The 15,490-nt window shown below is 43.5% G+C and overlaps 2 protein-coding genes across 17 annotated transcripts in view; both read left to right on the top strand.

The window, feature by feature from the left end:
* Window positions 1-15,490, top strand: part of Piezo (piezo) — a 135,118-nt gene that overhangs the window by 78,416 nt on the left and 41,212 nt on the right. For 15 of the 16 annotated variants that reach the window (XM_065235856.1, XM_065235848.1, XM_065235837.1 and 12 more), the window contains one exon: window positions 537-593. The exons of the other annotated variant lie outside the window; for it this stretch is intronic. In XM_065235856.1, the coding sequence (XP_065091928.1) occupies window positions 537-593 (57 nt within the window). The remainder of the gene's footprint in view (window positions 1-536; window positions 594-15,490) is intronic. 16 annotated transcript variants of the gene reach the window in all.
* On the top strand, window positions 3,127-9,919 carry LOC135712659 (uncharacterized). The gene is made up of 3 exons (XM_065235605.1): window positions 3,127-5,517; window positions 5,599-9,143; window positions 9,583-9,919. The coding sequence occupies exons 1-3, from the start codon at window positions 3,769-3,771 to the stop codon at window positions 9,917-9,919; spliced, it is 5,631 nt and encodes a 1,876-aa protein (XP_065091677.1). The 5' UTR covers window positions 3,127-3,768.

The following is a 15,490-nucleotide window of genomic DNA, read 5'->3' as shown; positions in this document are numbered from 1 at the left end:
CAAATCATTGCTGCTTCTCTTGTAAATATCACCACACGTTACTGTTCATGAGACAACAGTCGACTTCTTGTAAATAATTCCCAGCGACATTTCAAAGATCCGTTTTACATAGCAGGTCGTGATCATCATCTGAACACATTCTTGGAGCGGTACGTATAAGGTTAAGCTTTGTAAATAACCAGTCAAATCCGAATAAAATCTTATGATTTTGAAACATACAGCCTTTATTTGTGTAACTACCGTTTGGGTTCGTGGTAAAAATAACGAAAATTTCCGAAAATTCCCTGCACCTGTGTTATCCACGCGGAGCACGCAATCGATTACATTTCAACACCAACTGATTATGAACTACAATCACATACCCATGTGAACCAAACAATCGCTTATTGCTTCAAACCTCATCAATACTGTATTTCTTAAGTTATTTACCTATATTTTTTTATTGATCACAGTTTATTTTATCCCACCAAGAGATTCCTATGCACAAATCTGTTTTATAGTAGTAAAATTGTGTGCCTTATTACCTCTTCCTTTAGATACCTGTCGACGCCCGTCGAGCCTTTGGCGCAAAATTTCGGAGAACAGAGCAGCCGGTAAAGAATACACTTTCAATATCCTTATCAAGCGCAACACTTTCTTCCTCATCTTAAACGAGCCTCTGCTGGCGACGGTAGTTGTGGTCCTGTAGTAGCAAACTCTTCTGCAGCAGTTTAGATAAACAAACCTAACAGCTTCTTTCCTGTACTGTCGTTCCAATTGCTTCACTGTCTCATTTATTGTCTGTTGACTTTCGCTGAACGTCTTTCTTCCACAGGATTCAAATGGTTCCGTGCGATGCGATGGTGGGGCTTGAAGATAGTTCTGTATCAAGATTATTGAGGTTTAAGTAAACTGAAACTGCTAAGAAGACGTTGGTGAATGTTGGTAATTTAAAATATTTTATATCGAGATTTTCCTCAGCAATCTTCAGGTCCCACTCATCGACCATTTTATTGAACCATACTTAGCCCCTAGCCTTTGCCAGTAAAAGGTCCTCTTCATACTTCGCTGTTTTCCATGTCCCAATCATACTTACCCTACCTATTGCGTCCTTTTATAAATGGTCAAAATTTTCAGTGTAGCAGAGGCTCAAACTGTTCTCATCGAAGTTCATTTGTGACTTAAAACAAGGTGTTTTGGACGTCGAAAGGATTATTTGTTTTAGCTTAGACGGCAATCGCTTTCTTTTGCTGCTGCACTTAATGGTTGACGAAGTCAATTTTGCTTACTAACTACAGTTTCCCCCCCGTTGTATAGCCTAGTTTCATACATTTCGAATACGCTTCATACTAAAATGGCGCAGAGACTTTTGCAGCACATATCACACGAAACTGATCAATTAAATTTTACACAAAAATAGCACAATACTATCACTCTAGTAAATTTAAGTAAGTAAGTAATAACATTCTTGAAGGTTGAATTTAAATCTTAATCACCATGTAAGTGTTGACCAATAAAATATGAAAAAATTTAGGTTAAAGTTAGATTTTTGCAAATTTTATCATTTTGCACCACTTTGGACTCCTGTGAAAATTGAAAAATTAGCGTATTTAAAAGCAGTAGCAGGTTTAAAAAAGTATTTGCAAGCTACACTAATGAATTCAAGCCCTAGAAGAAGTTAATAAGTTCAATGTTTACAGTCTATCACCAGCGCGGAAATATTCCTGTGAAATTATTTCTAGCGTAGGAGTCTAATAAAGTGCAAACAGTGTAACAAACACTCAATTATATTCTTACAAAATTTTCGTTTTTTTCCAATTTTGCCATCATTTAGGTAAAAAGAAAGAGCACAGGATTAGTAATTTCCGTTGATTTCCACTACCTTAATTGCTTATCCTTGACAGATACGCGTATTTCGTTTACAATCTGCAGACATCTTCAGTGTCTTGTACTAATACTCGACTTCAGTGTAATTGTCTATAATCGTCCGTTGCTGGTATGAGTATTGCACATTAAGTTTTGTTTTCGCCATCTCTACAATTCTTAGCAAAATTAATGTCTGCTCGTTTAGATTCAGCAGAACAACGTAGCTTTTGCTAAGATATCTGTCAAATGTGTTTACCAGAAGCTCCAGAGATTCATTAAAATTCTCCTGCATTTTGACGTAGGACTACGTCTGTGATTTCTATACTTTGTGAAAACCAAAAAATGGAACCTGTAACAAAAGTATGAAAGATTTTGAACGTTAATAGCTCAGCTGCCCCTGGACCAATTTCAATAATTTTATCACCCATCGATCAGAAATTTTCCAACGCATCAGTAGCATTGCTTCCAACTGGTGATTTTCAACAGGAAACTATTGTCAAGCATTGTCCAAATGTACAAATAAAAAGTGATAATTTTATCACTGTTTTCATGAAATAAACGTTCTTGCCAAACCTATGACGAGTACCACTTGGTTGCACATCATTCTACTTTAACCTGAAAAGATATAAAAGAGCGCTGCTGTCCAGCCTCAACTCATGTTCGCTTCGGACGGCGTTGTGAGCAGGCAGCAGAAGCAGCAATAGCAACAGTAGGAAGGTGGTGGCAGGTATGGTAGTTCATTCTTCTACCTAACAAGCAACAATCACTGGTCGTGGCAAAGGAGGAACAGGTCTTGGTAAAGGAGGCGCCAAGCGTCATCGCAAGGTTCTTCGTGATAACATCCAGGGTATTACCAAGCCCATCAGCCGTCGTCTGGCTCGCCGTGGCGGTGTCAAACGTATCTCTGGTCTGATCATCTGATGATCTCAACTTGTCACATAACCAACAAAGCAACTAGTTACCCCTGTGTGGAAGTAGGACCATCGCGACGATCAGCAAAACGGTAGCAACCAAGCTTCTAATCCTGAAGCAACCGGGCCGAGACTCATCTGAGTGCTCATTTCTCGTACACAGCAAAACATTAATTTTGATTTCACATCAACGTGGATGCACTTTAATCGTGTCAAAAATATGGTGTAATATTTCTTGCCAAAAAGGACAAAATTATCATTAATACAGTGAATGAACTAAAATTACGCTGCTTTTGCTAAATTTGTTAATTTGTGTGGCCATAAAAATTACATGAGATTTTCGACATGATTGAAGTGCTTCCTCTTGGATGTTGTTCCGTCTACCGCCGAAAGAGAGGAGAAAAACGTCGACCAATCAGCAACGAGCAAACAGTCGGTGCCGCTCTATAAAAATCCCCGTAGTAGCGTGCTTAAGTTTAAGTTTGAATCCAACCGAGCATCCGTTCGCAGCAGCAGCAGCTTTCACCTTGTAGCGAGAAACGAAGAGAAATAAACAGTAGTGTCTAGTGTAGTCGGCAGCATTCGTCATTTCTACTGCATGTCCATTGGTGTCCCGGAGAGCAGCGTCAAACCCCCCAGCTCTTTTCAGAGCTCCTGAGTTTAGAACTTCGATTGACGCTAGCCAACTCCGTTCGCTCCCGCCCAGTACAGTCCACTTCGCCTTGACAAAACCAGTTCAGAAGGAACATCAATTTGGTCCGTCACGAACCGGATCACGAGCCATTCCGAAGCAACCGTTCCCGTTGAGTGGAAACTGACGTGCTACGACACACAAACTGTACCCAACCAAAACGAAAAAACTGCTTCTGCTGCTACGCTTGCGACTCGACGCGGAGCATTTAGAACGAACGTGTTTGAACGTGCACGAGTGAGAAGTGCGTTTTCGGAAAAAATACGTTTTGTTGTGGTTTCGAGATTTGAAATACGCCGCGTAGTGAGTGAGGTGTCATAAATGGCACCAGAAGACGCTGAAGAAAACCAGCAAGCGAACCCTATCCCTAGGTCGCCAATTAGCAGTTCCGGTTCATTTCACGGCTTCGAGTGGGAAGCAGCAATGGATCCTGAATCTGCAAAACAGTGGCAGGGAATATCCAGGCAACGTGAACAAGTGAAGCAAAAGATTGTGCGCATTCGGCGTTCTCTCATTAGTGGAAAGCCACCGACTTTGGCGCAACTGACAAATATGTCCAAGCACCTGTCCGTTGTGTACACCGAGTACAGCGGATTCCACAGCAAAGGACTGGCGCTTCTTCCAGATGATGCGCTGGACGAGCAAGAACATGAATATGCCAACTTTGAAGATCTCTACAACAACGTTACCGATGCCGTGCAGGAGTTGTTGCTGGAAGCACAAGCAAACGCGGCCACTCCATCGCCGACAACCGTCCATAACCCGCAGGTGGTCGTCCAGCAGCAGCCGCTCAGCGCACCAATTCCAACATTCGATGGCAATTACTCTGGGTGGCCTAAATTCAAAGCTGTCTTCCAGGATTTGATGGCCCATTCGGGGGATACAGACGCCATAAAACTGTATCACCTCGATAAGGCACTCATCGGAGATGCAGCTGGTGTATTGAATACCAAGATCCTTAGTGAAGGGAATTATCAACAAGCTTGGGACATTTTGGAGGATCGCTACGAAAACAAGCGGGTTCTCGTAGAAACCCACATCCGTGGTCTGTTTTCACTACGAGACATGTCATCGGAGACCCATAAGGAGCTGAGAGGTCTGCTAACCGAAGTTACTCACCACGTCGAGAGTCTGAAGTTCCTCCAGCAGCAGATCACTGGCGTTTCGGAGCACATGATTGTGTATCAGATCGTCTCCGCGCTCGACAAATCGACCCGCAAAGCCTGGGAAGGGATCCAGAAAAAAGGACATCTTCCCAAATACGAACCAACCATTGCCTTCCTGAAGTCCAGGTGCCAAATCCTCGAGAATTGTGAGGCGGCATTCCAGACTAGCAAATCCAGCTCGAAACAGAAGCAAGCTCTTCCACCATCGAAGATCCATCCGCAAAAGAGCCATGCAGCATCGACCAGCCCATCCCAACTGACGAACTTGTGTGAAATTTGTGGTGGTTCTCACCGCAACCACCAGTGCTCGGCCTTGTCCAACCTTACTCCTGCCCAAAAGAATGAGAAGATACGAACTGCTGGAGTCTGCTTCAACTGCTTGCGCAAAGGGCATCGATCCAAGGACTGCCCTTCCGACAAATCGTGCCACAAGTGTCAACGCCGACACCACACGTTGCTCCATGATGATGGGGCACCCCGCTATGAGAAGAAGTCCAACGTTTCCGCGGAAGCAGTGGCAAGCCCGCCTCTGGTTCCGGCTGCTCCGAATCAACCGATGTCGGTGCAGACGATTCCTGTCCCAGTGGATCCACCAGTGTCAACAACCTGTTCGTCGAATGTTGTCTCATTTCCCAAGACGGTACTGTTGCTGACCGCAGTGGTACATGTCTTGGATAAAGATAACCAGCCATATCCGTGCCGGGTACTTTTGGACAGTGGCTCCCAAGTCAACTTTGTAACCGAAGAGATGGTTAATCGCCTAGGCCTCCCAAAGAAACCAGCCAACGTTCCGATCGTGGGAATCAACGCCCTACGGTCCCTCGCCCGAGACAAGGTGGTGGTCAGGTTCCAGTCCCGTGTATCCAATTTCCACGCAAGCCTCGAGTGTCTGGTTACCCCGAGAGTGACCGGCACGATCCCTGCATCGAGAATAGACATCACCAAATGGACGATCCCTGAAGGGGTAATCCTAGCTGATCCTAAGTTCCACAGTCCGGATAAGGTGGACTTGCTGATCGGTGGGGAGTTATTCTTCGATATCCTGAAACCTGGTCAGCTGAGCCTAGCCGAAGGTCTTCCACAATTGCGAGACACTTATCTGGGGTGGATCGTAGCAGGTGCCATCAATGATCAGCTCGTGTCAAACGTGTCGCTCCAATCCAATACAGCCGTTGAAGACATTGAGAAAAGGATGCACCGGTTCTGGCAAGTCGAGGAGGTGCCGGACGTTCCCAAGCTGTCGACCGAGGAAGCAGCATGCGAAGCCCACTTCCTTTCCACATACCAACGTGACGAAACTGGAAGATTCATCGTGAAACTGCCGTTCAAGGACAATCTTCTCCAATTGGATAACTGTCGCAGTCTAGCTTTGAAAAGATTCCTGATGTTGGAAAAGCGATTAATCCGCAATCCCGAGCTGCAGGCTCAGTACGTGAACTTCATCCGGGAGTACGAAGCTCTCGGCCACTGCACCGAGATCAACGAGTCTGAAGATCCACCCAACAAGCAAACCTACTATTTGCCGCATCATGCAGTGTTACGTCCGTCCAGCTCGAGCACGAAATGTCGAGTCGTGTTCGACGCAAGTGCAAAGTTGTCGCCATCGGAACTCTCCCTGAACGATGTACTGCAAGTTGGTCCAGTAGTACAGAACGATCTGCACCATATCGCGCTACGGTTCCGAAAATTCAAGGTTGCCATCACCGGAGACATCTCTAAAATGTACCGTCAAATACTCAAAGCCCTGTTGGATCGTAGTTTCCTTCGAATCTTTTGGAGAGAGCACCCATCGTTACCCCTACGAGTCCTGGAACTCTGTACCGTTACGTACGGTACGGCATCGGCACCATATCAAGCAACCAGGTGTTTGCTGAAGCTCGTCGAAGAGGATGGTGAGAACTTTCCTGTCGCCGCTCGTATTGTGAAAGAAGAAACGTACATGGACGATGTACTCTCCGGTGCAGACTCGGTGGAGGACGCTATCGAGGCTCAACAACAGCTGAAGCAGCTCCTTGGACAAGGAGGTTTCCCCATACACAAGTGGTGTTCAAATTCACCGGAATTCTTAGAGCATATTCCCGTGGAGGATCAAGAAAAAAGGATCACGTTGGAAGAGCATGGAGTGAATGAAGCCATCAAGGTGCTTGGTTTACTCTGGGATCCCTCTGCAGACTCGATACTCATAGCCTATCGTCCAAATCCAACATTGCATCCGCAACGGCCTACGAAAAGAACGATGTACTCCGAGATCGCCAAGTTTTTTGACCCCCTGGGACTGGTTTCACCGGTCATTGTTTTGGCGAAGCTTCTAGCGCAGAAATTGTGGCAGCTTAAGTCCGGGTGGGACGACCCGGTTGACGAAGAAATCGCACAGCAGTGGCGACAACTCCAAGATTCCTTGTCGCATCTTCACGAGATCGAGATCCCAAGGCGCGTGACGATGGACAACGTGGTCGCCTACGAGCTGCACGGCTTCTCTGATGCCTCCAACAAGGCTTATGGAGCCTGCATCTTTTTGCGAAGTATTTTTGGCAATGGCTCGGCGAAGCTTCGCCTCCTCACCAGCAAATCGAAACTGGCTCCCCTAAAAGAGCTGTCCATCCCACGAAAGGAATTGTGCGCCGCTCTCCTACTAACCCGGTTGGTACAGAAGGTGTTACCAGCCTTGGATATGACTTTCCGTGAAATAGTCCTGTGGTGCGACAGTACGGTAGTCCTCGCTTGGATTAAGAAACCTCTCAACCAGCTACAGTTGTTTGTACGGAATCGAATCGCAATTATACAAGAGCCTACCAGTAAGTACCGGTGGGAGTATGTCCGGTCCCAACAGAACCCAGCAGACATCGTATCCCGAGGTCAACTAGTTGAATCCCTGAAGCACAACAGCCTTTGGTGGAATGGGCCCGAATTCCTGCAAAGAGTTGAGTACTACGTAGATGCCCCTGAAGACGTTCCAGACGAGAAGCTACCGGAACTTAAGGCCTTGGTAGCAGGGCCAGATGTGAGTATGGACTTCCTATCTTTTCTTCCAAAGCTCAGTAGCTTCCGCAAAATCCAAAGAGTTGTGGGCTATGTCCTGCGATTCACTGCCAATTGTCGGAAAAAGGACCCGACCAATCGAGAGATAAAGCCCCATCTGACCGTCCGTGAGTTACGCCGCTCATCTGAAGTCATCATGCAAGTTTTGCAGAAGGCACATTTCTCCGACGAGATTAAGCTAATTCTGGCAAACAAACCCTGCAAGAGACTCGGAGGTCTTCGTCCAATTTACCACGACGGACTGCTTCGAGTAGGTGGTCGGTTGGACCGCTCCCAATTACCATTCGAAAGTCGCCATCCAATCATTCTGCCAGATAAGGATCCGGTAGTACGACTACTAATTCAACAAATGCACGTCGAGCTCCTTCACGTCGGGCAAACGGGCCTGATGAACGCCATGAGACAACGTTATTGGTTGCTGAACGCAAGATCCACCATCCGATTAACCACACGCCGGTGCGTGAGATGCTTCCGGACAAATCCTACCACTCCCAACCAATTGATGGGAAACCTGCCAGTATCGAGAGTAGTGCCGTCGCCCCCCTTCGCTGTGACCGGCGTGGATTACGCCGGGCCTTTCTGGACCAAGCAAGGCACACGTCGTCCAACTTTGGTGAAGTCATACGTGGCCGTTTATGTTTGCATGGCAACCAAAGCCGTCCATTTGGAGGGCGTCTCCGATTTGAGTACCGATGCCTTCATGGCGTCCCTTCGACGATTTATTGCTCGCCGTGGAATGGTCCAAGAAATCCATTCGGACAACGCAACCAATTTTCGTGGTGCTCACCACGAATTGAACAACCTTTACCAGCAGTTTTGTGACCAACACGCCGTGGACACCATCGAATCTTTCTGCCGCAATCATGAGATTGAGTGGAATTTCATTCCACCCGACGCACCCGAGTTCGGTGGTTTGTGGGAGGCAGCCGTGAAGTCGGCCAAAACCCATTTGAAGCGGGTAGTCGGCAATACGAATCTAACGTTCGAGGAATTGTGTACTATCCTGTCAGAAATCGAGGCCGTCTTGAACTCCCGACCATTGTTCGCAATTTCCAACGACCCGGCGGACCCGCTGGTGATAACTCCAGCGCATTATTTGATTGGACGACCGCTGATCGCCCCAGCTGAACCTTCCCTGGAGAACGTCAAAGCATCCCGCTTGACACGGTGGCAACATCTCCAACTTATGCGCGAGCAATTCTGGCGTGCCTGGAGCCGGGATTATTTGAATACCTTGCAGCCTCGGAAGAAAAATCGACAAGAGAAGCCGAACATTCGGGAAGACATGATCGTGTTGCTTCACGATCGTAACCAACCACCACTCAACTGGAAGTTAGGTCGCATCGTAGCCGTCTATCCTGGAACCGACGGCCTGGTCCGAGCAGTTGATGTCTTCGTGAATGGAACCACGTATCGACGTCCCATCAATAAGGTGTCCATTCTGCCCATCGAGGATAATGATCCCCATCAAAGCCCTCCGACTTCCAAAAGGTGTTGAGATCTCTCAACCAGGGGGAGGATGTTCCGTCTACCGCCGAAAGAGAGGAGAAAAACGTCGACCAATCAGCAACGAGCAAACAGTCGGTGCCGCTCTATAAAAATCCCCGTAGTAGCGTGCTTAAGTTTAAGTTTGAATCCAACCGAGCATCCGTTCGCAGCAGCAGCAGCTTTCACCTTGTAGCGAGAAACGAAGAGAAATAAACAGTAGTGTCTAGTGTAGTCGGCAGCATTCGTCATTTCTACTGCATGTCCATTGGTGTCCCGGAGAGCAGCGTCAAACCCCCCAGCTCTTTTCAGAGCTCCTGAGTTTAGAACTTCGATTGACGCTAGCCAACTCCGTTCGCTCCCGCCCAGTACAGTCCACTTCGCCTTGACAAAACCAGTTCAGAAGGAACAGATGTAATATTAAAATTATTTTTTTGCTGTGTAGCAAAGTTGAGGTATCCTTCGTTGTGCCTTTCCAACGATTGGGTCAACCCGTGTCCAGCAGTAGCCGGGTCGAGACTCTTCCAAGTGCACATTCGTCGTTGAGGTATCCTTCACTGCGTCCTTCCAACCCGTCTAGCCACCTAGTCAACCCGTGTCCAGTAGCAGTCGCGCGGAGACTCTTCCGAGTGCCTATTCATCGTAGCAAGGTTGAGGTTGCCCTCGCTGCGGCCTTCCAACCTGTCGCAGACACCAGTTCAACCCCTGTCCAGCAGCAGACGGGCCGAGAATCTTGCGAGTGTCCAATCATTGAACCGATAATATGGGATTGTCTCAACTAAAACTCATATCAAAAAGTTCTTTTCAGGGCAATCATAGTCATACTAAAGAGTGTTGGAGGCGAACCAGCCCAAGGCTGAAAGCCTCCCTAATAAAGATAAATAATAATAATAATACTAAAGAGTATACACAGAGAACTCCGCTCAAACTTCTATTCCTACACAAAACACAAGCTCCTGCTGCAGTTAACAAATAACATTTATTATATAAGACCACGTAGCCCTACGTTACCATTATGTACAACTCCATAGGGCTGTCCCTTGTAGTTTTTTTTAGGAATTCTCTCCTGCATTCCCTAAGTATTCTTCTCAGCATTCCCTTGGAATCCTTCTCGAAATTCTTTTGAAACGCTCCCGGGCTTGCTTTGTAATTCTCCTTAGAATGCTATTGGAATCTTTCTCGTAAGTCCCTTGAAATTATCCTCCGAATCGGCGTTTGCCTTAGAATTCCTTTTAAACTATAATTAGATTTAAATTCCCTTTGAATTGCTATCGGAATTCACTTGAAATTCCTGTCTGGATTCTTTTGGAGCTTTAGTCGGAATTCTGGGAATTTTTGCTAAGAATCATCCTCAAAATTCCGGGGAGAATTGTTCTCAAAATTCTGTTGGAACTCTCTTTACGATTCTCCTAGGAAGTCCTAAGTTAGAGTTACCGTAAAACAGGGTAACATTGACAGTTTTTTTTTAAAGTATATTCAAAATATGTTTACAGCAATGAATGTTTTTCAAATTTTGTTACTTTAAAACAAGTACTGAGGATCCTAGAGTCAATGTGTTAGTAATATGTTTAGCAGAAATTATTGCATTTGCACTATTTAGTTAGTCTTGTGACCAGGGGTTGAAACTGTTGACGTTTTTTCCGACACTCGCTTCGTTGTCATGCGCGACAGTCTGTTTTTATTCGTACTCTCATGTTCTACCGTCGTCTCTCTCACACAACACGAACGGAAGAATAGCATTCGAGCTAAAAGAAAATTCTCAAATAACTATCATATGACATGTGTGATTTCATTCGAATTCCTCAATTTGGTGTAAATTAAACCATTTCTGATCAGTTGCTTGCTATTTTCAGAATTCACACAAGCACAACATCAGCAGCTCTTATGAGAAAAACTAAAATACATACATTCGTGACGGTCTTCGGCAACAGTGTCGTATGACAGAGTCTGTCATATGACATTTTAGTTTGGTACTGTAATTTGATAGCTTGTTTTGCAAGTGTCGGAAGCAAAGGCAGTCGATTATCACAGAAAATATGTCGACTACGGTGACCACTTACAAAACTGCTTGTGACTGAACAACAGTATTTTGATTTGGGGTTACTTTGATAATGCTTGATGAATGTAAAAAAACATGCGAGATACTCAAACAATTTAGTTCAAGAAATATGAAATTTTCAAAGAGCAATAAGAAGACAACATAGAATTTGCGATAGCTATATCGGAAATAAATTTCATAACGAATGGTTTGAGTGCTTTTTAAAAAGGCGAAAAACAAGACAATTTTTTTTACTTTGTTTGGAAAACATGTATCACATATTACATAAAAACTTTATATGATATCAAGGGAAATACATAAGCTACAATAAGGATCCAATTTTTCCAATTCGGAAATAATGTAGAGAGCACACTAAATTATTATATTCTTCTATCAAAGTTACCCGCATTATCAAAGATACCGCGTTATGCGGTACCATGACATTCTATCAATAACTACCACTACTATCCCCTAGGAATTCAACTCAGAATTCCCTGAGTGATTTTCCCTTGAATAGCTATCATTAAAAATGTGAAATTCACCTTAGAATCCCTCTGAAACTATCTTCAGAATAAGATTCCCGTAGAGTTTTTTGGGACCGTCCATAAATGACTGAGCATATTTTTGATCAATTGTATACCCCCCTCCCTCCTCGTAGCGTATTTTGCAAAACTTAGTACATGGCCGGTCTCAAATTCTGAAATCCCCTCCTGCCCCACCCCTCAAATGCTACGTCATTTAAGCATATTCCCTTATCAAAATTCTCATAGGATTAACTTTTTAAATTCCTTGTCAGTTCTCGTCAGAATTTTCTTGAAATTGTGTACCTTAACACAACTTACGTTGTTTTTCTTTTTAATTCAACTACTATTGTAACACTTTCACTATGCACTTTCAATTATTTTAAAAACCAATAACATATACGTATTTCGTTTACTACTTGACTAGACACTGAAGAAGTTTGCAAGTAGTAAATGAAATACGTATCTGATATAGGTTTTTAAAAGCGATAGTGAAAGTGAATAATGAAAGTGAATAGTGAAAGTGAATAGTAGAATGTATAGTGAAAGTGAATAGTGAAAGTTATACAATACTAGTAGAATAAAATTAAAATACAACGTAATAGGGTTCACAATTATTCTACAAAAAAGCTCATTAATCAATTTAGATTGAAATTGTGGTCAAAATTACCTTGGAATTGTCACTAGAATTTATTTTGGAAATCTGTAAAACTGCTCATTTTGCCAAAAAAAAATGGCTAGGGTAACTGATGATTTTTTTTTTTTTTTTTTTTAATAATTCGTTTATTTTTCCAGGCTCATTTGCTGTAGCTTTGCGGAGCCGATATTCATTGTTTAGATAACAAAATTACTTAAAACTAACGTTAGTAAAGCGGGGGCCGATTACTCGCGGCTATCTCGAGGTTAGGGGTAACAAATTGTAACAAATGGATGGCAGGGTAGGGATTGTGAACACAAGGTTTGGAGAGCAATGTGCTCTTGATCTCGAACTAGGCGACACTCTGATGAAAAAGACAAACATGGGGGTACACCGATGGGTAGCTAACAACTTGGGAGAACACAAGATGACACTAACTTCTAAATCCTCAAATCTATCCGTTTTAAAAACACATAAATTAAATTCAAATAGTCAAGGTCTCGGCTCGCCAAGACATCTCTAACGGGTATCGCGGGTTGTTTTCCTCGGGCCCTGAGGGATGTGGATAACTCAGATCTGGCAACACGGTGTAAGGTACACGACCAAACAACATGCTCGATATCGTGATAACCACTGCCACACGCACATAAATTGCTGCCTGAGAGCCCAATTCGATAGAAGTGCGAGTCTAACGAGCAGTGATTGGACATAAGCCTTGAAATAACGCGTATAAAGTCGCGGCTCATGTCCAACCCTTTGAACCATGGTTTGTTCGACACCTGTGGGAGAATAGAATGTAACCATCTTCCCAATTCACCATCATTCCATTTTTGTTGCCAACTGATGAGGACTTGCTGGCGAGCAATGGAGAAAAATTCGTTGAAGGCGATTTGTCGCTCAAAAATATCGCCTTCCATAGCGCCCACCTTAGCCAATGAGTCCGCTTTCTCATTACCCGGAATTGAGCAATGAGATGGGACCCAAGCTAAGGTGATAGTATAGGAGGTAACTGATGATGGTTGGACCTATTTAGGCCGGTTTCACACGACGTCAACATTCATGTCGTATTTTTTTTTATGAATTCAACATATAATTATGAAAAATACATAATTAGGGGAAAGATCTACCTTTCTAATTTCTAATAATAACATAAAAAGTTAAATATTATGAACAAATGATTTTATAAAACGTTTTTATTCAACAAAGAATTATGATGTAGGTTGGACCTATGCTGATCTTGGTTGGACCTAAAAAATGATGATGGTTGGAACTATTTTTTACAAATGCTAGTTTAGCCCATATTTGTTCAAAAAACTTGGTTTAGAGCTTATTGGTATCATGAAAAACCCTTTTTATTCAGTTTTTATGAATTTGCTATTTCAAAAAAAAATTAAGAAATTTGAGTTCAACTTCGTTTTTAAAAAAGTTCACTTTCCACTCATTAACTATTCATCATGGCTCATTTTCTCGGAAATCATTGACCCGATTTGGAAAAATTTTTAACGTCAAACTATAGGTATTGTGGTCCCATTGTAAGCTATCGAATATTTTTGGAATCGGTCAACTGGTTCCGGAGACATGGCCGGAACAAGTTCCAGGGTATATGGAACATGGACCTAATTTTGACATGGAAGGAATAAAACCTATCATGCGACACTTCACATTACTTCCAAATTTGATAACAAGATCAATAACAAAATTGAGTGCCTTGGACCACATTGGCCACATCCGGGCGTGTTCTGAGTGCCCTCGGGGAATTTAGGGGCTTAAAGTGACAGAATATCAGAACTTAATTCCGGTTTTATAGCTTTCTCCTAGGAGTTTTTTTTTTAAATAAGTTTCAGTTAGCAATTTTTAGTGTGATAACATTTTAATTCAAGTTAATTCACACACAGAAGGTGTATCAGAATTGCCTAATGTAAATTCATATTAACAGATTCTTTCGGCGCTTTCGTGGTAGTTCGGAAATCGGTGGTTACCCTTTCAGCCAACCTGACGATGGAATTACTCCTTTAAATTTACGCCCAACTAGTGACGCAAGGTCTTTAGCAGCTTCCAAGATCGTCTTGGGACTGCCAGAAGCAATGCACATACAAACCCAATCCCCTAGCTGGTTCTCCAAATCAACACTCAACACTATTTCCCTTCCATATTTCTTGCCGTGGCTTCCCTTAATTTTTGCGTGAAGTGTCGTTTTCGGAATATTGTACCTTTTCTGTGCCTGATACGCGATAAGTGATTTATTTCTTACTAAAAGAACAGCCTCTTGAAGATTTTCGACCGTATAACTCTTTTCTTTAGCCATTTTTTCAATCGAAGAAACTGATCACTCGGCCAAAACGAAATCGAATTTCAAATCAGCTGCGCATGAAAGATGTAGACAAACCGAAGCGCACCTAGCGGCCGTCTTAGGAAACACATAGGTCAATTTAATAATTTCGTCAATTATTCAAACATTTTAGTGAAACCAATGGATAAATGGCGTACTAACGTGTTGTTTATACCTTAAAGCAGTATTTTACTGCATGAAAATAAAGGGCGAACACGAAATTATTGCGACACCGAAAATGTCATGCCAATTTTCTTATAATGTTTAGAATCAAACCAAAATTTTAGGGTAGTTTTATACATATATTTACTTCAAAAATCAAAAGAAAAGTTAATCGATGGAGCCTTGAGTGTAAAATTGAACGCATTTTCGCTTGATGCCCTCCATCAAAGTCTTTACAGTGTCATCCGGGACCAGTTTCTCAGTTTTTTTTTTTCCATTTTCTTAACATGTCCTTCTCGTCTTTGACTGTCTTCTTGCTCTTCCGAAGTTCCCGCTTCATTATTGCCCAGTACTGCTCCACCGGGCGCAGCTCCGGACAGTTTGGCGGATTCATGTCCTTTGGAACAAAATGGACAGAATTGGCCTCATACCACTCCAGGACACTTTTAGAATAGTGGCATGATGCCAAATCTGGCCAAAATAGCGGAGCTTCGTCGTGCTGCTGCAAGAACGGCAAAAGGCGCTTCTCGAGGCACTCAGATTTGTAGATCTCGCCATTTACTGTGCCCTTTGTCACGAAAGGCTCACTCCTCAGTCCGCAAGAGCAGATGGCCTGCCAAATGAGATATTTGGAGGCGAACTTCGACATTTTCTTCTTCTTAAATT

Source organism: Ochlerotatus camptorhynchus, unplaced genomic scaffold, assembly GCF_037179485.1.
Source record: "Ochlerotatus camptorhynchus isolate MF236.1 unplaced genomic scaffold, CSIRO-AGI_Acam_v1.1 ptg000040l, whole genome shotgun sequence".
Lineage (NCBI taxonomy): Eukaryota > Metazoa > Arthropoda > Insecta > Diptera > Culicidae > Ochlerotatus > Ochlerotatus camptorhynchus.
Note: the sequence above shows the minus strand (reverse complement) of the source record. Positions and strands in the feature narration are given on the sequence as shown.

Bases quoted from the DNA above. Each gene is read 5' to 3' on its own strand.
- LOC135712659 (XM_065235605.1), top strand. From the start codon at position 3,769: ATGGCACCAGAAGACGCTGAAGAAAACCAGCAAGCGAACCCTATCCCT. The intron at 5,518-5,598 runs GTGACCGGCACG...GCTGATCCTAAG, and splicing joins AGTGTCTGGTTACCCCGAGA to TTCCACAGTCCGGATAAGGT. The intron at 9,144-9,582 runs GTGTTGAGATCT...TTTGCTGTGTAG, and splicing joins AGCCCTCCGACTTCCAAAAG to CAAAGTTGAGGTATCCTTCG.